The 21618-nt window shown below is 40.9% G+C and overlaps 2 protein-coding genes across 3 annotated transcripts in view; one reads left to right on the forward strand and one right to left on the reverse strand.

Moving 5' to 3' along the window:
* The window catches only part of LOC148835680 (cilia- and flagella-associated protein 47-like), a 219514-nt gene extending 215977 nt beyond the window's left edge, over window positions 1-3537 (reverse strand). Inside the window, exons 1-4 of the mRNA XM_088913434.1 lie at window positions 3382-3537; window positions 2795-2949; window positions 2528-2643; window positions 664-802 (exon numbers count right to left, since the gene is read on the reverse strand). Of these exons, the coding sequence (XP_088769560.1) occupies window positions 664-802; window positions 2528-2643; window positions 2795-2949; window positions 3382-3537 (566 nt within the window). The remainder of the gene's footprint in view (window positions 1-663; window positions 803-2527; window positions 2644-2794; window positions 2950-3381) is intronic.
* A 5271-nt stretch (window positions 3538-8808) lies between these two features.
* Window positions 8809-20916, forward strand: prrg1 (proline rich Gla (G-carboxyglutamic acid) 1). 2 transcript variants are annotated; one of them, XM_088913839.1, is made up of 4 exons: window positions 8809-8881; window positions 12842-12899; window positions 14852-15012; window positions 16683-20916. In XM_088913839.1, the coding sequence occupies exons 2-4, from the start codon at window positions 12890-12892 to the stop codon at window positions 17172-17174; spliced, it is 663 nt and encodes a 220-aa protein (XP_088769965.1). In that variant the 5' UTR covers window positions 8809-8881; window positions 12842-12889; the 3' UTR covers window positions 17175-20916. The 2 variants fall into 2 exon arrangements, with proteins under 2 accessions (XP_088769965.1, XP_088769966.1); XM_088913840.1 differs by lacking the exon at window positions 8809-8881 and adding an exon at window positions 11951-12132.
* The last annotated feature ends 702 nt before the right edge of the window (window positions 20917-21618 follow it).

Below are 21618 nucleotides of genomic sequence, written 5' to 3' on the forward strand. Positions count from 1 at the left end.
CAAGCCCGGATAAGTCAATGCTGTACATCCGCATGATTTTCTTTACACGAGTAGTTTTATGTACTGTACCTCCCTGAACATGCAGACACATACAGACAACAGCTCTTCACAATCTTTGGGTTCTATTGGTCACAGCATGAAAACACACCATCTCTCCACTTCATCCATAATTTCATCTCCCAGAAACGAAAGTTTCTTTGCTGGTTAGTGCGTTCTTATTCATTACATAGCAAATATGTTCCGAAGTGGATGATTTATACATGCTTTAAAATAACATACAGTTTGGTTTTGACAAACCTTACAGCATTTGATGCATTTGAACTATGACTTTAATATATCTTCAGATTTGAAAACCTATAATCTTTTACATTATACATATGATACTTTATTACAATTGCCTATATGCATTTGGGTAATCCCTAATTCTAGTTTGTCTCTTTGCAAATAAAAAATAGATATTTAGCAGTATTCAGTGCAACACAAGTTAGGGTTCTGCACCTTCAGACTCAGCAACTATACTGTAACTCCATATATTTTGATGACATCTTCCTGAGGTTTAATTAGTATGTGAGAACTTTCCTGTAAGTCACATAATTCCAAAGTGCATTGCTATTTTAAGAATAATACCAAAAAAGCACATGAAAACTGCCATTTTGCACCTACCTTGCTTGTTCATTGACAGTCCTTGATTGATGTGTACAAAACTCAACTCTAATTTTCTGAATTGTTTCAGGCTCAACAGTTCCGCTGGTGGGTACAATGGTGATAGGTGATGCCCCTTTGTATGTGATTTTGAATGTGCCTATAGTGATATTAAGACAAATCAGATAAAATAAGCTGGACAAAACACTTCATTGACAAGACTATGAAAAATCATTTTAAGCAATTTAAAATTTCAATAAGGCCAGAAGAGCCTGTGTTCTGAACCATATCACATCTATCATTCGTGAGAAGCGATGAAAACTTATCTGTTTCTGTGTCCCAATCTACAGTAATTTAAAAAAAAAAACATGCCCTGCATCAAAAATAACAGAGACACATTTTGCAGGGCTGGGTAGCAAAATGGGGATTTTAACTAACATTAGTCAGTAGTGAATACAAATGTGATGGGTTTACAAAAAGACAATGTGATTATCATAATGATGTGATCATGATAGTGGTTAGCATTCTTTCTACTTCCAAAATAGAAGACACCGCAGGATTTGGGAGTGGAAGACATGTGTGTTCAATCACAAATTGAAAACTCTAATGCAATAAAGAATAAAATAAGCTATTTGTACTCTTATTCAATTTAAGCAATCTGCAACCAATAAAGAACGTTTAAATAAAATATGATACAGCAGCTGTACAGATAACCACCACTTACTGTACCTTGGCTCTATATTTTGGCAGTGTTTAAAACACAGTGGTCTGGCCACCCTGGCATGAGTTACCCAGTGATGAGTTACATGTGGTAAATGCAGTATGTTTCTCAAACCCTATCCAACGTGCACAATATGTCTACAGTGTTTTATTGCTACCGAACTCTCATTTACTCCACGTCCCAGTTTGCTTACCTCACTGCATTATCTTAATAACAGAATTCAAGAATTGTGTGATTTTGCACGTTTTGAATTGTTAAGCACAGCTACAATCGTTTGATTGAAAGTTCAGTTGTGGTTTCTAACGCTGTACTAAATAAAACTATAAGTGAATCGGTCAAGGGCCTAGCAAGTATTTTTGACTGGAGGTTTTTTTTGTTATTTGGATCACAATTTGAAGCTGCTTCCCTAATTCTTCCCGGCAAATGCGAACAGGAGGGCATCTCACTGTAGGCAGCACAGAATCAGTCTCCTGTGTTTTAGAGGATTTTACTGTACATGTACACAAGACTATTCGCACTGCAACCACTTGTGTCAAAGTAAATGACAGAAGCATAATGTATGGAGCATAACCACAGAATGATCAATGAACAAACATACATCATTTTATATTCTTAAATAATTAAAAGAATAGTTTAGGGTCCTACAGAATCCCGCAGTAGATGGAGATTACTTTACGAAAATGTTCTCAAGGAACAGCTAATCCCAAACGATACTCGGCACTCTCAATGAGGTGGGACTTGACAGAGTTGCTGACCCATAATTATTAATATACATAACTGTCTCTGTGATATTATCTATCAGAGAAGACTAAAGCAGTTTTGTTGTTGTAAAGTAGTACCCACCAAATTGTAAGACGTGTTTCTGAAAATTAATTTAGGAAGAACTAAAGGGCTATCATAATAAATATTAACAGGAATAGATAGATATAAATAGATACATATTATTGGAAAGGCAAAGCAGGGGATAAGTTATTTTTTTTTTCAATTTACAGGAAGGGTGTAAGGGCGAAAATTGTAATAAACTTACAAAAGCTTTATGTATATATTTTAAAGTATATTTTGCTGAAAAACTGTGGATCGGAATCAAAGCGGGAGCACAGTATCGGGAGTGTACTGTAAATAAAACTCATTTTGAAAATATTTGTATTCGGCATCTTCTATTACCTGGTGCAGATCCGTGGTTCATAATTTCAATCTCCTTGCTGATAACCTCACTGTTTGCCACCACGGTGCCAAAGTCAACTTCCAAGTCCATCTCAAGAAAACAGGTCGGGCAAAATCTAGCGAAAAATAAATAAATTGCCTGAGAACGAGTTATCAAATCGAAGCAACGCCGTGAAGCGAGCCTTTTCTACAGTGTGTTTCGACTGGAGAAATTGGTTCTCTTTCACTGATAATACAACAGGCAATAAAATTCACAAACACACATACGCTAAAACAGGGATCTCAATGACATCTTCTTCGGACAGGAGGATCAATCTGTCTCTGTTGTTTTCATCTGTCTCCGGAGAGTACTCCACTGTTGCAGTCAAGGACAGTCCGGGAGCAACAGGTTTGTCTGGGTTCAACACCGTCAACCTGAAGAGCTGATGAGACAGATTTTGCTTTTAGTCTCTTCTCGGAGCCTAAAAGTTAGCCTACATGTTAAACACTATTACACTTTACAATCCAGTCAAAACTGCTCCATATCCACCTTCATGTCCAAAATATAAGCTTTAGGAATCAGACAAAAGTAAAGTATCGCAAGGTAAATAAATGCCATGTAATTAACAGTGAAATATAAAGCCGATGAAGCTGAAAACACAGAGACGCGTTTTTAAAATGCAAGACACTGTACATGTAGTTATGGGTTATGATTAAACAATGCAAATTATCTTATTGCTATTGCTAATTATATATAGGCCTATGCAACTTCCTTGTCAAAGACAATGTCTGTTGTGCTACGTGATAACGCTTCTACCGTCCTGACTTATAAATGGGGCATTAGGTAGATCTGACAAGTTGAAAAAAAACTATACCTTGGACAGAGGTCCGTGGATTCGTAATCTCTTGCCAGATTTGCTGATGTTTTGAACTGTCACGGAAGCTTTGTACAAATGTCCGGCTTTCGCGTCCAAAAACTCCACAAACGGAGGAGATATTCTCACGCCTAACACATCAGCCTCCATTTCCATCCTCTTCGATTTCGAGGTTAAACAAGAATGCGGCTGTGCTATACTGCTATACTATATCTTTTATATCAAACAGTACACGTCGGTGTCCTCTCTGTGCACGTTTCCAAGTGCTTTTAAGTTTGCAGCGTCCTGGGTTACTAGGCAACGCCACCTAGTCATCTTCACCGGGACAAAAAAAAAAACAAATTCCCCTCTTAATAACAACATGTACATATATTTTGATATTAATATTTTAATAGCATTTGTAAGCACAATTGGTGTTGTCTTTGTTTTCTTTTTTTATCTTTAATGACGAACGCACTGATACCAAACAGACCGTAAGTGTTAACGAGAAAACAGTTTTGTAGTTTTGTAGGTTTTGAAGCACCGATTCTGCCACGAGGTGGAGACCGCGCACACAAAGTTAAGCTTTTACTTAACATATACAGGTACATTGGACCATTATAACAGTATATTACTACAGTGAGTACAGGTGTTTAATTTCATTTTTGGCGTCAGACGAAGGCTCGACCGTTTCTACCAACTTTATTTCACATTTATTTTCACAGTCCCTACCCACTGCAGACTGCCAATTTACAACGGGGGGGCGCGGGGCGTTAAAGTTAATTTATTTTGATACCTAAAATTAATTTAATTTCCCTTGACATTACACAGTCATGCGGTTTAGAATAGACCAGCTTGAGGGGTTGAGCATGTAGGGCTGCAGGAAAAGTAGAAAATTTTACTGATGGCAAAGACAGATTAACGTAACCTGTGCCTAAAAAGTTAAGGGGCGTTGTCATTACAACTTTAAAATACTTCTCTAACTTCTCATTTCTGATCGTCGGTGCAGACCACCGTCTAAGTAGGGCTTTTACTTTAATTTTTCTTTTACTTGTATTTGTTGAGGTAAACCTTTTAAAAAAATCATGAACTAATAATTCATTAATTCATAAATTCATAACTGGAAATCTTCACAGAATTTTGCATAATGCGAAATGTCTGCCCTAGGCATTCGGGAGGATAAGGAAATAATTAATAAAGTGAGGAATAAAATACTTTTTTTTTAATCAGCTACTTCCATGTAACACTTTATCACTCAATGGTGCTGACCCGGGGAGTTCAGGTATAGAGCACAGCTACAGTATTCTCTAAAGCCCATCGATTGGTTCTTTTTTATTGCTGTAACTAGTACGTCTTTTTTCATATTTTTGCAGGATTCTGTGGCATGTACTTTAATGCAAGAAGAAAAAACGACAATCACAGAAGATTTATGACATGACATGCAGAAGACCTACAGTATGCAATATGCTACCTATATTGAAGGCAAGATAATAACCTGTATCAACATGTTATAACCATGAGTATTTCTAGAAAATAGGTAATTGTTAATGTTTTTATGTACTGTACTTGCTTAGGAACACCCTTATGCATTTCGACTTAAATTGTATTCAGATTTTCTCGACGCGGTTTTCATAAATGTTGAACAGTTTACTTGGGAAAAGCAGGAGGCATCATTAGTAACTACTGGACAGTACATTTACAGTTGCGTTATCTGAAAAACGTTACTGATTACTGCATGCCAATGAGAGGAGTGCCTGCATTCCTGAGCCCTTTCTCACAGCTAAAAAAAATCCCCAAATTTTAGAACCTCACCATAAACCTAGTCATTTAACATGCATATATACAGTAAGTAAGGAGAGCTGTACTGAAGGAGGAAATTATAGTCGTCTTATACAATCATGTCAACCATATACCTTTATGGAGTTCATAGAGATTAAACAGCTCTATGCGGACCGCTGCCGTGGTACAATTCTGGCCATGACAGAGGACAGTCACCACCCCGGGCACGAGCTCTTCACCCCACTGCCCTCAGGCACGAGATACAAGAGCATACGGACACTGACCGCCAGATTCTTCAATAGCTTCTATCCACAAGCAGTGCGGTTGGCGAACACATTTGGCCAGGCCCCTCGGACCACACCTACACCATCACCATCTACCTCATTATGATTTCTTATTTATTGCACATCTCCAGTCATTGTTTACTCGTCTGCATTGTTTACATTCAAACTGTTTACTTGTTTACTTGTACATGGTCTACTGTTTGTTTGTATATTGTCTTGATGCACTGTCTGCGCTTTGTGTTTTTACACTTGTTTTAACAATCGAGAGACTTTCTGTAAGTAAGAATTCCATTGTACCAGTACATGTACCGGTTACATATGGCAATAAAGTTCAAGTTCAAGTTATGCAGAGATATGGCAATATTAGTCTGGGTTCTACAGAGATCTTGCTTAGTGAAAAACAAAGTCTGTGTAGGGTTAAAAGTCTTGTGTAAAATGATTTTAGGAAGCCTTCGAGCAGATATCGTTATGTGAAACAAAATCTAACAATTTGATCTGTGAGAAATTATGGTCCTAGATGTTACTAGATTCAGCTTCAGTTCACCTATGGACTTTTTCAGAATAAGCGGTGAATCATGAATCACAGCACAGAAGTGGAAAATACATTTAACAAATGGGCCACGTGTGTCAAATAGCTTCTTCTCATGTATAATCGTTATTATGTTGTTGTGAAACTGCATTTAAAACTGAGAACAGGGAGTACTTCTTTTGCCAAGGGATTGTGGAAGCATGGAGCAAGCTGTCCAGCCATGTACCTGTAGTTGTATCCAATATCATGGCTTCTTCCAAGAAATGACTAGATGAGATCTGCAGCTCAATTAGTTGCTAGCAACCAAGCAAGCTAGATGGACCACATCACCTTTTCTCGTTCATAATCTTTCTTATGTTGTTCTGTTGAAAACTGGCATCAGCAAAGAACACAGAAAGTAGTGTAAAGAAGAGCACACTCACATAAACCAGGTTAAATATGGTTACATATACAACAACAAAATTAAATGGTTAAATTTAGATCATGCCTGCATTCAGTCCTGCTCTCTGCATCACAAAAAGGAAAAAAACACAGAAAAGCAAAGGATTAATTCTCTGGGGGCAAAAAAACATATACTGAATGTTATGAGAAGAGATTGAAGAAGTTTAATCTTTTCATCCTCAGTAAATGACACCTGAGAAGGGGGTTGCTTGAGCTTTTTTTTTAAGGGCATAAGTATGGTTGATCCTGGAGGTTGTTTCAAAATATATTCAGCAGACAAAACCGAGGAGCATAACTGTAACCTTAGCACACAGTATTACTAAAAAACACTTTCATTCAGAGAGCTATCAATAGGTGAAATATGCCGAGCACAAAATGAAACTTTTCACCCATATTCACAAAAGCAAATATCGGGAAAATGAAAACATTTTTGCAGTAGGTGCAGTGACACTTAAACTAATGTTACATAGGCACAGGCAAAAAGTATCCTGCTGATTAACATTTGTCATCAAGAGAGATGCTCGACAGGGTGTGCACATTGAAAGAGGCCTCCATCAGAAGCAACACAAGCTATACAGTACGTCTGTGACGCATGCTTTGCATCAGGATGCAGATGCTGTCTTGTGGGATTCTGTCCAATGTGTTCATTCTGTTGTTCATCTGTTGGGATGAGCTGATGTTGGTCTGTTGTGCTCAACATTTAGCGCATTGTCTATAGCAGTCGGGTTCTGCTGTAGTAGGGCATTCATGGCTTAACTGTCCCATGTTCTTGCTACACAGGCAGCACGGGGATGTGGGGATTCCCACTGGAATGCTGTCATGTCAGGATGAGCTCACAGGAAAGGGCAGCAGCAGCGGCCCTTGATCAGTGCAGCACCTTGCAGTCAGAAGCCCATCAATCACCACACGAAGTGGAGGTCAGGAGAGATTACACACTCCTGCCCAGAACACCACACTTGGTACTGTAGAGTTATATTTTTATATAACTATAGTTGTTAGAATTCTAGAGATATCCCCATTGATGGCTCTGTTGTACTCAGCATTTAGCATATTTTCTGTGCCACATTCGCTGGCATCCATCAGGGTGCCTTACAGGGTGCCTTGATGCAGGCAAGTCCACCTGAGGTGACTTGGCCCAGGCTTGAACAAACTGATAAACCAAAGGCACTGTTCTCTTGATGAAACGGGTACCATCTAGACATGTGGAGTTTCACCAGGTGCGCCTTTCAAGAGAATAAGTCACCTCATCACCTGCAGCCAAGCAGCTGCCTTTCTAATGAGGCAATTTAGTCCTTACGCTAGAATCAAGGTTATTCTAGTGTATCGTGGTCAGACAAGAAATGCAAAGATCATTTAATCAGTGTCCAGAAATGATGTTTTGATCAATTGATACCTTACGTTATGAGTTTCTCCTGATGCTCAATGTACAGTATCATCTGAGACACTGGCATGTTGTTTCATGTTTAAGTCAGGTCAAGTTGTCAGCACAGAAAACAGCAAAGGAAGGTTGATAAAAAATGCACCGTAAGGTCCAGATGTGAATATTTTTATGGAAAAAAATAAACACGGAATCTCAGTACATTTTTCTCCTTTCAGCTAAAGCTGGCTATAGATAGACATGAGCTACTGTGACATTACACAATAGTGCAATGTAGACTTTGTCATTGTTAGAACTATAGAGAAAAAATACAGAGTTCCTACAGACATCATGGTTATAGATATTATTACTTAATAAGATACCAGATTCTTTAACCTCAACTATAAGATCCTTCATTGTGGGAATAACCTACCTCTTAGCAGTTTCAGGTGAGCGTTACAAAGAGTTAACGTTTCTATCTAAATGACCCTGTCGATTTAACTTTTTTTTGCCACAAACAAACAAGCAGCCTCTGCAAAACTGAAGGACGTGAGAAAGTTATTTTTAGTTTCCGCTCGACAGTCTTCTGGTGTTTGCGTCATCCTCATAGTAACAATGGAATGTTATTCGTCGTCGATGGAATTCGAACTCTTCAAAAACAAAACGACAGTGACAATGGCAGGAAAACACTCAGCTGTGTTCATATCATGGCTTGTGGTGTTTGATACATGGATTTCCCACGTTTACATTAGTTTGTGATTCATAATAATCATTCTAATGAGATTATCGGGGTGCTGTTAGATAGGGTTCACGGCTAAATACAGTACAGTACGTGCATTTCATGAGATTGTTTTCTGTATTTCGTTTTTTGGTATGTCTGTATTTTTACATACAATGAAACCCCTTGCTCCATCGCTCCAAGCCCTCCACTGAATGAGCTTTCGTGCACCACATCGTTTTTAGCAGCGAGTTGATGAATGTCGACAGAAACTCTCAGCTTCCTGTCCCTTTAAATGGGGTGGGGTGGGGGAGTGGGGACTTCACAAAAGCTCAAAGACCGCGATATGAGCATGCGTGGGGTTTTCAGAGGCTGGGAATGGGACTGGGAAGATTCGGATCCAAGCGAGAGAGGTAAAGTTTCGATATCGTTCAAAAAAATTCTTTAGGAAGAAACGCTAATGGACGTGTGGGAAAAAAAAATCAGTATTTGTGTCTTCGGTAGTGGAAGGACTCGCTTCAGGTTTCATGGCGAGGGTCAGCAGTGATTCTGTGAGGGGTCTCTTGATGTCTGACAAGCAGACAATCGTGTCAAACATCATTATTACATTGTTAGCAGCTAGAGACAGATACTTGTGTATTATAGAGCGCTTGAAAATGATGCGGTGCGGGCAGGAGTAATCATTAGGTGCCGTTTATTTTAATCATGTGTTTGGTTTCCTCGAAGCAGCGGGGCAGTCGGCCAGCAAAGGCTACCCATTGTGATTTTGTTGAACAATTGGTGCTTCTATTGAGCCCGGTGTCATAAACATTTCCTGACAGCGGTCATCTGACCGCAGTGAAATAATCGAAGTGGCACTGTCAGAATTCATCAAGTTCTGCCCTTTAAAGGTGTAATCGTCTCCGCACGGGCCGGGCAGTGCTGGGGGATTTGTCAAATGAAATTTGGTCGTCGTTTTCGAAAATTATATTCCTGAATGCTGCGGCACACGATTTTGTCGAAACGAATGAACAAAAAATGCAGTGACATCGGGACGTTGCAGTGATCGTGTTCAAAAAATGTTGTGCTGGTCATTCGGACTTCTGAAATGTCTCTTGAGAAGGCGACGGGTTTTGAAACAAAAAAAAAATCATAGATGTTTGCGATCTCGAAAGGTCTGCCATAAACATCTTCTTAGCAAGAGACGAGTTTTATTTTTTTTCCCTCAAGATTTTCTACAGACCTTTTTTTCAGAAGTAGGACTTTTACATTAATGTCACTTGCCCAGGTTGTTTAATCTGTTTTTATGTTGCCAAAAAATATATATTTGCTTCCTTGTGTCTTAAACTGTCCACAATGCAAACAGTGTATTCTGTATCGAGTTGCGGTTTCTAATGGGGAAAACCCTGAACCACTATATGTTTTGCAGAAACTGTTTTCCTAGATCTCTAACAGAAGACCCCCAAAAGGAAGACATGTATTTAAGACGTATCAGACTTGAGTTAACCTTTTTTGTAGGGGGGGGAGAAAATAAAGATGTTTTGTTTAAACAAGATTTGTTCGAACAGAAGAATTAGTACTGTCGGCCTTTCAGCGCTCAAGTCCCAGATAAGACCTCTTGACCTGACCACTCTAATGAGCTTTATTTGTCTGTGGCACCTTCAGTATTGTGATGTCACACAGGAGTCAGGAGTTGTTTCAGTGATGTCACTGTTATGGGGAGATGGCTGGATAACGTTGCTTGCAGGAGTAATGAAATGATTGGGGGAAAAACAGGCCAACAGCACTAAAAGTTTAAAGCATTAAGACAGCAAGGGATCTCCGTCCTGCTGTTGAAAATGAGCACAGGGCAGCTCAACATGCAGGCAGTCCATTATTTGGGGTTTTATCAAAGATTACGGTAATTTGCCCCGCTTAATGAAACCAATATGTGGTTATTTCAGAAGTTCAAAACTTCCCCCACAGTTTCAGACTCCTCGTGTCCTTTTCCAGGCAATTTAAGTATCACATTATGCAATCGCAATGTCGCAAGTAATATTGCATCAAAACATTGTCTGCTTGATAGTCTTTAATTGCTTGAATCGTCTAGACTTTCCTTGTAGATGGAAGGTTTTATTGCTAAACTTTCTCTTTCATATGTAACTAAGCCTAGTCGCATTGTGCTATTTAAACAACATTCCGTTTAAAATATGTCACAAGCTGATCTGTCTCGTAAATGCAGATCATGAACAATTTTTCAGTCTTCTATTGACCGAATTCTGCGTTGCAGAATATCGCAGCAGAAACTGACCTTTTCTCTTTTTTTTCATTATGCATCTTTTTTTAATGTGAATGTTAGCAGTAATATGTACAAGAGCTAGTTTACCTTCCTAATTTCTGTGCAGGAATCTGCCATGTTGGTCACTTTTATAAACCATAGTCCTTTTTGCTTATTGATGCATTCAGAAGCTTTGCTTTGAGCCAGGATATCGCCAATATAAATGTGCTTGTCAACCAAGGTGCTTGCTTCCTTCACACACAGCCTCTTTGGAATATGTACATGCAGCTAATTGTCTGCATCTAGGAGTTTCTTGTGCTTGCAAACAAAAAAGATGAATATATCGATATTAGCATCACTTGAAATAGTCACTGGAGTGTGAAGCATGATCTGTGGAATACTTGTTTCCATTTCTCTTAAAAGAAATTTTTCATTGAACAGAAAAATCCTCTGAATTTCTACAGAAATTCTTGAAAAAAGGTCCTTAAGTATAAGCTTAAGGCTATCATGGTAAAGAGATAGTCAAAACCTTTTAAATGTGTAATGCAAACTTCTATCTACAAAACAGTTTAATATGGTGTAGAAATAGATTCACACGGAGTATGTCTTCATGGCCTCCTTGCATATGCTTGTTGCTTTTGGGGAAAAAAATGAAAGTTTAAATTTTAAACTAGTGTACAAGGTGTCCAATAAAAAATAGAGACTGTCCACTAATTCTGTTTAATATTAGGCAAGAGGCTGCCCGATAAGGGGGTGGGGGGATTGAGGGCCAGACCATGTCAGTTGGACACCAGCTTTAGGAAGAGGTAAGTTGTGTGGGGGGTGTAACTCCCTCATAGCAGCCTGGGTAGTGGAGCTGTTAAAACAAGGATTCCTGGACCCAGTGCAGGCTAACGCCATGTGCACTGACACCCTCGGGGCAGAATTGATGACTGTGGGGGCTCCGGCGGAGACAGCAAAATGAAGTATTCGGGAAAAGGGGAGAGACGAGACAGAGCATCTAGGCTGGGGCCATAGGTGTGGTGGGTTGGACTCTAGACCAGAGAAGGACAGAAGGTGGGGGCTGGGTGAGTGGGCAGAGATTTCAGACAAGGGCGCTAGAGGTCAGCAGCAAATTCTAAAGAGGGAACTGAAAGGGGAGAAGTGGCCGTGGTTGTTCCGGAGCTCAGCTGAGAGGCGATGTCAGGAGAGCCTAAAGAAAGAGAGAACACCCGGCTCCTTGCACCTGCTGTGGTGTTTTCTTCAGGGAGGCTGAGGTTGAAGGGCTGCTTGCTCGAGTTGGCGAGGCAGCTCAGAATCCCACCCCAGTTTAGAGAGGGCAAACAATGGCCGAATCGCTGAATACAGCTGTGCAAGGAAAGGTGGCGAGCGCTAAGGAGGATGAAATTTGAGCCAAACGACCGGCAGCAGCAGAAAAGAGCGGCTAAGGTAAGCTTTCACAGCTGCAAGCGTGAGAGAGTTGTCTGTCTCTGACTGCCGCACATGTCAAATGCGAGACAGATGAAGGGGAGACCAGAATGTGAGGTTAGATCTAACCTTCCTCCCAAGCCTCTCTTGTAAACGCCATTAATACACTCTCAGCTTAATAGCATTTTTTTTTAATTACTCAAACTGCATTTGAATTAGTGCTGTCTGGTAGAAGGCAGAGGCCAAATGAGTTTTCTTGAACCTTTTCTGATTATTTAGACAAATGGTGTTTAAAGCCAGTAATGAGGAGAAGCAAAATGGTACTTTAATTCTGTCACTTATTGGTTTTAATTGAGGTAGAGACCCCAGTTTCCTCTCTGTGCAGGGATGAGGGATGTGCAGAGTTCAAGAATCTGGACTACTTTAAATGCACCTGAAGTGGCATTTAATTGGGTCAGATTCACAGAAGAACACTACTTTGGGTATAGCAATTTCCCATTGTCTTCATATCTATGTTTTACCAACATTTCTTGGAGGCTGAACGAATTCCTTTAATTCAAACCTGCTTGGGTATATTTTAGTATAAGTACTGTAGCATAGTCAGTAATGCTATTGCTTCGTTAAAAAGCACCATCCATCCTACACATACCCAACTGCTTTACAAATCTGACTGCACGAGAAGATTACTGTACATTTTTGCTGATTTTGTTTTTCACTATTGCTTTTTTAGGTTGTGAATTTGTGATTCTGCAGAACAGAGCTGCGACAGAGCTTCATCATGGGAAGTGGTAAGTAAGGCTCATCTGTGAATAATTTATGCAGTGTTCCCCATTTAGAGCGACTGTTGAGTACTGATAACCTTTTAGCCTAAAATTTGTTTTTGCTTTTTTTAGATGATGAGGATACCAGATTTGTTCCACTTTTGCCTTTATGCTAGTGTTTTTCTAAAACACTGTAACTCGGAGCTGTGTGAAATATGCGGAAAATCATCATCACAATGCCTTAAAGCCCTTCAGTGAGAATTTAAGCTTTACTTTCGCAGAATGTTTTCAGCTGCATATTGTATAATTATAGCATGCTCTGGATCTCAAGCACTTCTAAGAGTATACAGTGCAGCATACAGTATCTGTGGTTTGTGTATCTTGGTATTCCTGCATACGATTAGGATATAATAACAGTAGACTGCTTTGTTGCCTCTACTCTCCATCAAACTCAGGCTCAGGGTGTTTCTCTGATATTTTTTATGTATGCAAATGTATGGTTGGGGGAATTTTTAAAAGACATGCCAGATGATAGAAAAGTAGTTGCATTGTTTGAAATAATTTGTTCTTTGGTCTTTAGGCATTTCTGGAGTGGAAAAAAAAATTTGTTTCTTGACTTTTTTCTTTTTTTAAAAGTTATTGAGGAATCCACTGCCTATGGGGTCAGTGTAGTTCATAGTTTAATAGTCATAGTATATTTATAGTATTTACTATGAAGGGTTGTGAGGAATCGATTTTCTGAGCATTTCTGTTTTGTGCATGACAAAGGCAGGACATTGATTCAACCACCAAATTAATTTCAAAACCTTAAATACTCCTTGGGGACTTTTATTTCTACCCCAAGCTACACTTAGAAACCACAAATGTAGAAAGTGATGGTGTGGCTTCCAGCAGGCAGGTTTAAGTGGCAGATTAGACAGTTTTTGAGCCGCAGATGAGCATGTAATGTTTATGTAAGGACTGACATGTAGCATCGGTAAGATGCCTGCCCTAGTTTCAGTGCTTGTTAGTTCACCACCAGTGATACTTAAAAATGAAGGAATAGCTGTAGCTGATACTACAACCTGCTTTTTGGTACACAGTACACAAGCCAGGTTTATTGTTTTTAAATTGTAAGAGCATTATTGTGTCCTTTCAAGAATTATGATGCAATTTCCTCCCCTTTGTTATCATTTTAGGTTTTATTTTTCGCCTCTAAGGCAGCAGAGTTTGCCAATACAATAACACTTGTCCTCCATTTCACGAGCAGTAATATGAACAATGTCTCAGGGGGGTTATGAGGTATTTACGACAGTAGCAGATGATTATTTTTACCTGATCTAAGGAATGTCAGTGTTGCTCACTCTCACTCTACGTAGTGACTTCACATATCGGTGCAATGTCCCCGGAGATATCCCTCAAGTTAAGAGGGAAATGAATGGAACTGGGGAATTGTCAGTGCTTATAAATTGTTCACTGGTCAAGCACCTAGATTTCAGACTGGTGTTGTATGGGACCGGATTTTGTACTGTTTATTCTAAGGTGAGGTGAGCTTCAGCAGGTCATTGCCGTTCTCCCACTTGGGTAACAAAACAGGAGATCATGAGAGAGGCACCACAGATTAAGAGGTTTTACAAATCTGAAAAGTTTTCTTTGAGCTCACTCAGCTAGTAATGCACACTTTTCCTATTTCATAGTAACACCGTAGTTCTGAAAATATTAAATTGCTATTTGCAATACATGCATTTTTTAACCTTTTATCACATTGGGGTTTCAGTCACTGCAGATGTTAATCGGAGCTCGTTCAGTTCATTGCTGGACACACATTTGGCAGGAAATCCAAAACGTCCAAACCACATGTTTGCCAGACAAACAGCAGTGCATGGAATGGCTCCAGCTTTTCAACATTTTGATTGTGCTGTTGATTGTTTTGTCCAGTAGCCACAAGCCTAGAATCTCCTGCCGTTTGTGTACAGCTGTGTGTCTCTGAACCTTTTCAGTGTTCCTGTCGCCAAACCAAGCCAACTCCTTGCTGAAGAGGTTCCCCCGAGCAAACAGCTTGATGGAGGAGTTCAAGCAAGGGAACATCCAGAGAGAGTGCAGGGAAGAGATCTGCTCGTACGAGGAGGCAAGGGAGGCCTTTGAAAACGATGAGAAGACAGTGAGTCATGTTGAGTGATTGTGTTTCGAGGGGGGGGGCCTCAGACTCAGACTCTACCTGGAAAATGACTTCTTTTCTGAGGTCATTTAGGGCTCCTGCTCACCTTGACAGTGGTGATGGTTCCCTCACACACAGCACGTGCATTTAGATGTTGTCTCATCCCCATCTGAAACCAGAAAAATCAGTTGTATTCTGTGGTGTGAAACTGGGATTGTTTTGTTTTCAAACCTTCCACTTAAGATAACAGATTTGCAACAGAAAGTGCCGCTGGAAGCCACAAAGTCACCTTTCCGAGGATGGTCAATTTTTTTTTTTTCCCCATACAGTTTCATTTTGAGGACCCAGTGATACTTTTGTGAAGCTCAGGTTAAACGTACGAGACCCAGTGGAGTATTCCTGGCAGCAGCACACACAATCACTATCGCATTTAGCTCCTGGCACGAAGTGGAGTTTGGAATCCAAGCTTATTTGTTGATGTGCCAAGTCCACACAGATAGTATTGTTGGCTGTGTGCTTCTCCAGGCCCAGTTACTTTTATCTCTGCTAATTTAAGCTCTGTGTGCAGGCTAGCCTGTAAGGTTTCACATCCGTTTTTCAGTACAAGTGAAGAGCCCCTGTATCTTTGGCAGGTGATCCCCACACATGAGTGTTGCTTACTGTACATGTGCCAGTCAGAGCTTTGAGGAATCGCTGTGAATGTCTAGATAAATCAAAACGTGATGTTTGAGCAAATATTTTTTTTTCTATTAATGTGAACAAAAAAAAATAAATTTGATTTCAAAACAAACCTTTTAAAAATATATCCTGCATATGCTTGCAATTAAACACACACACGTTGATATTAAAAAGTACTGTGGTAATTGTGTCTCAGCCCAGGGTATGCAATGTTCTCCTACTCTGTTATGGAACTCAGTATCTTGTTACAAGGCATGTGAAAAAATAGCGGATTCAGATCTTTCTCCGAGAGAGATAGCGATTCCTCCACCACTTATGCAGTGCAGCCCACTGAAGCTCAGCAGGTGTGAGCCCGGTCAGTACCTAGATGGGAGACTCCTGGGAAAAGCAAAGGTTGCTGCTGGAAGAGGTATTAAAGGGGCCAGCAGGGGACGCTCACCCTGCTGTCTGTGTGGGCCCCAATGCCCCAATATCATGACAGGGATACTATACTGTTAAACGGTGCCGTCCTTCGGATGAGACGTAAAACCAAGGTCAGGAATCTCAGGAATTAATGTGGTCATTAAAAACCCCAGGGTGTTTCTCGAAAAGAGTAGGGGTGTTACACCAGCATCCTGGCCAAATTTCCCCCTGGCCTTTACTAATCATGGCCTCCTAATAATCCCCATCTCTGAACTGCCTTCACCACTCTGTTCTCCTCCCCACTGAGAGCTGGTGTGTGGGGAGCGTCCTGGTCCACTATGGCTGCATCACATCATCCACTGGTGGAGGGGAGTCTCCATTACCTGTAAAGTGCTTTGAGTGGAGTGCCTAGAAAAGCGCTATATAAGTGTAAATAATTATTTATTATTATTATTTAAAACGCTTTAAAACAAGGTTTGTTCTGGCACACCCTGTTGTGCAGCAGGGCTTTTTTCCCTGTGCCCCGGGAACACCGATCCAGCTGCCGATGCCGCAAGCGACTGAGCGCCCTGTCTCTTCTGTCTCCGCCGTAGAGGGTGTTCTGGGATGAGTACGTCCGGGAGAGCAGCCCCGGCAGCAGCCTGGACCTGGGGAGCAGCCGCTTCCACTCCGTCTACCTGGTGGTCCCGCTCTTGACCGCCCTGGCCCTGATCGTCATCGTGCTGGTGGCCGTCTGGAGGTGCCACTCCCGCAAGCTCTTCCAGAGGGGCTCCGCCTTCGGCCCGCGGCGGGAGGGGCCGGGCCGGCCGGAGCGCGCCCTGTCCCTGGAGCCCATGGACCGGCTGGGCCCCCGGTGCTACTACCCGGACGCCTCCCCGCCGTCGGAGCTCTCCGCCCGCGCCGGCTCGGACCTGACGCCGGGCCGGCTGTCCGGCGGGGACCCCCCTCCCTCGTACGAGGAAGCCACGGGGCGCGTGGAGGTGCGGATTGAAGCCGGAGACGCGGACGCAGACCCGCCCCCCCAGTACGACGACATCGTGAGCGCCGGTCCGAACAGCAGCGTGCTCGTAGGCAACGTGAAGTGAAGCCCCCAGAAGCGGAGCAACTTCTAACACCTTTTTTTGTTTTGTTTTCCCTTCTGGTTTAAATTAATATTCTGCTCTGATTTCGCTCGGTTGAATGACATCAGGTGTGTGCCGTCTAGGCCTCCCCGAGAATAACTGCACAGGCTTTCAACGCCTTAATCCTGAGCCGCTGTTTTTACCTCATCACTACCCGAGGTTTAATTTTAGAAGCGATCTGGAGTGGTGACCTGGTGAGAAGCTCCGTGTACTAGCTGTTAGCACAAGCTGCCTGCGCCCTGAGCATGACAGCTGGTTACCTTGCTGGCCTTTGGTTCCTGTTACTGAATTTGGAAAGGGTTGTATGTTTGATATGCATTTATAGTGTAGAATTGTGATTGAACGAAAGAACAACAGTGCGGCTTTTTGCCTACCAGTTGTACACAGGAGGCTGGGATGTTTTATGACTCTAACTCAGAAGGGGGTGGGCTCAGGATGACCCCCACCTGCTTCCCCCACAATTGAACAATTGTGTGCACAGTAGGGCCTCTTACATTGAGAAAAATACTGATACAAGTACTAAAAAGAGTCTCGCTGGTTGATTTGGAAGCTCTGGTTTTTCTGGAGCCCTGGGGATAGGGGCAGGGATGGTATTCCAAAAGTCAAGACCGAAGCTGCGATAAAGCTGTTGGGGAATTTTGCCCTGAAGTGAAAAGTAGCATATGAACTTCAAAACCTCTCGGTGTAACTTTATCTATGGGATCTTTATCCCAGCTCCTCATAGACAGACGCAGGCTTTTCAGTGAAGTTTAAATGGAAAAATATGAGCCAGAGAAGGAAGAGTTTGGAAAAGCAGGTAGTTAAAGTGTATAAAAAGCAGAGAAAATGGATTGGTACACAGTCACATGGAAATCAAGGGAGAATGTCGGGATTCTTACCCATTGCTTTGTCATCTTATAGTCAATATTTTGTTTAGATGTTATGGTGATACACCCCAAGGCATCCTTAAATGTAACCTTCTCGAATACTTTTGTGATGCTCTCACAAAAAAAAATCTGAAGGCTAACATTTAATCGTTTTATCACTGAGGAGTGGAAAAGGACATATCTACCAAGTGTAGTGGTTAACTTTGCAGTGTAGTGCTTTCACACTAACTGTAAACTGGCCAACAAGGGAAAGCTTGAAATATACAGGAGCCATGAACATTTTTCTTTTATTTACAAATGGAACATGTAAACACGCTTTACTTAACTACATCTTAGGCTTTCCTAGCATCCCTCAGCAATTTGTTGTAATAAGAGGGGAATTATAGAACCATGTTTTACAGAAAGAATAGCTTTTATGTCTAAGATGATTAAAGGTTACATTGTTTATTTCAATGTGTGTGATAAGGAAGAATTTTATACTGATTTTCTAATAAGACATTAAATTAGATTATAAAGTACATTAACAGTATTAGTTGACATGAAAGCAGCATTAGTATTTATACACCTGGCTTGTGTTTTAAGTAACTTTCAGCTGGCTAAATGAAGCTAACCTCGGACAAATGAAGAGCAAGTTTCAAGAACTACTTTTATATTTTGATATGTTTAAAAACAATGAGCTTTGAAAACAGCCATCTGCTTTTAGCTTGGGGGACCTAACTGTTGAATGATCCAACAGTTGATTTTGGATTTTGTATGTGATGTTTTGCTATGAAGCCTGTGTTTGGTGTTTAAAAAATGCAAATTGGTAATGAAGGTCGAGGCAGACACAGCTGAGCTCCCTAGTAGAGACCTGGGACAATTCCAAGCCCTGATGAGTATACTATAGAGCCTCAGTCTTCAGGCACAACGTCTTTTGTTCAAACGTTTAACTGCAGCCAGCAAATCTATTTTCTGAGTATGGTTGGAGACTGAGATCCCTTTAAATTGCATGCAGTCGCATTGGCTTAGAATTGATCTTTTGGGAATACATATGGCTCAATAACATTTTGCTGGTGCGAAAACTGAAATTGTGACGGGATGTTTTATCTCCTTCAGATCCTGTTTATTCATCCCTCCTGTCTTGTTTGTATGTTTGCTTTTTGTGTTTGTTTTGTTTTCAAAATGAATTAAAAAATGTAGATCCTAATGACTCCTCTTACCTAGGACAAGAGGCAGAGACAGTGGTCAGAGTCAGAGCAGACTAGTGGAGAGAAGCTAATTGAATCCTTAACTATACTAGGCTGGACGGCAGGTACCGTAGTTGCCAGTACAGTGTTCTTTGGGGGGGAAAAAAACACAAAAATGGCTTTAATCGGAAAAAGAGTTCTGGATGTATGGAATAAGCAACCAGCCATGTTGTTGAAGCTAACACCTTGGCTTACAGTAAGTAACAACTGGTTGAAATACGTATGCTTTCTTCTGTTCATGTACAGTATACTGTAAAGTATTGCTAGGAGACAAAAACGCGTTCCAGCATTTGTTTATTTTGAAAACACACTTTATTTTGTCCTAAATGCCCAGCTTTGTGGTAGCTAGTTACTGCCTTATCAGAACTGTTGCAGCTGTTACCTTTTTTGTTTTTTAAAAATTAATGTTTAAGAAAAGAGTTTTGATTCTTCATTTATTTTAAGGAAGCTGCTGACATAATTTTGTGTTGCCGAGTTTAACTTCATATTTAAAACGGAGATATGTTGCTTTTTGAGAGAATTTTGATTCTAATAGTTGCAGTTAATACCTGAAAATCCATTCTCTCAAAATTGAACTCTTACGAGACATTGCTTCTGTACTGCCCCCGGTGATTAGTAGACATTGTACAGCTGATGGACTGGAATGGGTTTTAAACCAAAGTAGAAAAAATAATCATTTGCCATGGTTTTGAACAACAGTAAAACCTCCATCGCAGTTGCTGCTTTAAGAAAGAGACAAATGGTGTATTACTGATTCAAATTTAACACAAAAGGTTTGCCTTTTATACCTCTGTTTATGTCATCTGTACGAAACTGTTTATATTGCACGGTCAGTTTGATGATGAAATTATCAACATGGATCTTATTGCTTTTTTATGGATGTGAACCACTGTTTTCTGGTTTGCAAGTTTCTAAATAATACTTTATGCATCGTGATAACTAGTGCTTTTTTGAAAAGCGGATTTTAAAACATGATGACATATCTTCAACATAATCTGATCTCCCTTTACGCGGGTGTTGCCGAGGGCTCTCAACAGACATGGGATGGTCTGTCGGTCTTGGGGAAATGGGCTCACATCTGATTTGATCGATGCAGTGCAGTGCAACCAAAGACCTGTATTTCTAAGTTGCAGTTGAGGTGATTGAATTCTGTTAGCGGCATTGATTTTGCACGGACTGGAGTTTGACAGCTTCCCTTGTTGACTCAAACGAAATGTACCCCCCTGTTATCAGACGCGAACCTGATTTCAAACCAATAGTTATCAGTGTTGCTGCATGTTCAGCCACAGTTGTCCACACTGTTGCCATTGGGCCCCACTTTGCTTTTCCTTTTATAAAAAAAAAGCAAACCAAAAAAGGGAGGAAAAATGAAAGCTTTATGTCTCAATTTCACATACAGTAACTCATTTTCAGATGAATGATGTTTACCTTTTTAAAGTAAAGAGCACAGCAGCAGTATCTGTTCATTTTGAGTTTGTATACTTTTAGCGAAGCGTTTGTGAAGTGCCTTATTTCTTAAAATCAATCAGTAATTGTATTCACTGAAGTTAAAACACATGTTTTTAGAAAAGTGCAGTGTTTAACACCATTTGTAATAAAACTTTTTCAAAACGCGACAGTTTGCTTTTTGTTCTGGAGTCCTTTTTTCGGTCCACTTACATTGGACGTTCTGTGGTGAAAATGCAGAATTTCTCCAGTAGATATTTCAAAGGTCTAACAAGGAAGAAACCAAAATGTATTCATTCACCAGGTGGAGTTGTGGGCCAAATACATTCTTTTACCAGCAGCCATATCACCCTGCAACTCACAACTGACAACCCAGTGAAGCTAAGCAAGTTTGAGCCTGGTGAGTACCTGGATGGGAGACCTCCTGGGAAAAACTAAGGTTGCTGCTGGAAGAGGTGTTAGTGGGGCCAGCAGGGGGCGCTCACCCTGCGGTCCATGTGGATCCTAATGCCCCAGTATAGTGACGGGGACACTATACTGTAAACAGGCGCTGTCCTTCGGATGAGACGTAAAACCGAGGTCCTGCCTCTCTGTGATCATTAAAAATCCCAGGGCGTTTCTCGAAAAGAGTAGGAGTAGGCCAAATTTCCCATCAGCCTTTATCAATCATGGCCTCCCCTTCTATGAATTGGCTTCATTACTCTGCTCTCCTCCCCACTGATCGCTGATGTGTGGTGAGTGTTCTGGTGCACTATGGCTGCCATCGCATCATACAGGTGGGGATAAACATTGGTGGTGGTGGAGGGAAGTCCCCATTACCTGTAATGCGCTTTGAGTGGAGTGTCCAGAAAAGCGCTATATAAGTGTAAG

This window comes from Atractosteus spatula, chromosome 4 (assembly GCF_055471065.1).
Source record: "Atractosteus spatula isolate fAtrSpa1 chromosome 4, fAtrSpa1.hap1, whole genome shotgun sequence".
Taxonomy (NCBI): domain Eukaryota; kingdom Metazoa; phylum Chordata; class Actinopteri; order Semionotiformes; family Lepisosteidae; genus Atractosteus; species Atractosteus spatula.

Excerpts from the sequence above, each read along its gene's own strand:
- prrg1 (XM_088913839.1), top strand. Across the intron at positions 15,013-16,682 it reads TTGAAAACGATGAGAAGACA|AGGGTGTTCTGGGATGAGTA; the intron begins GTGAGTCATGTT and ends TCTCCGCCGTAG.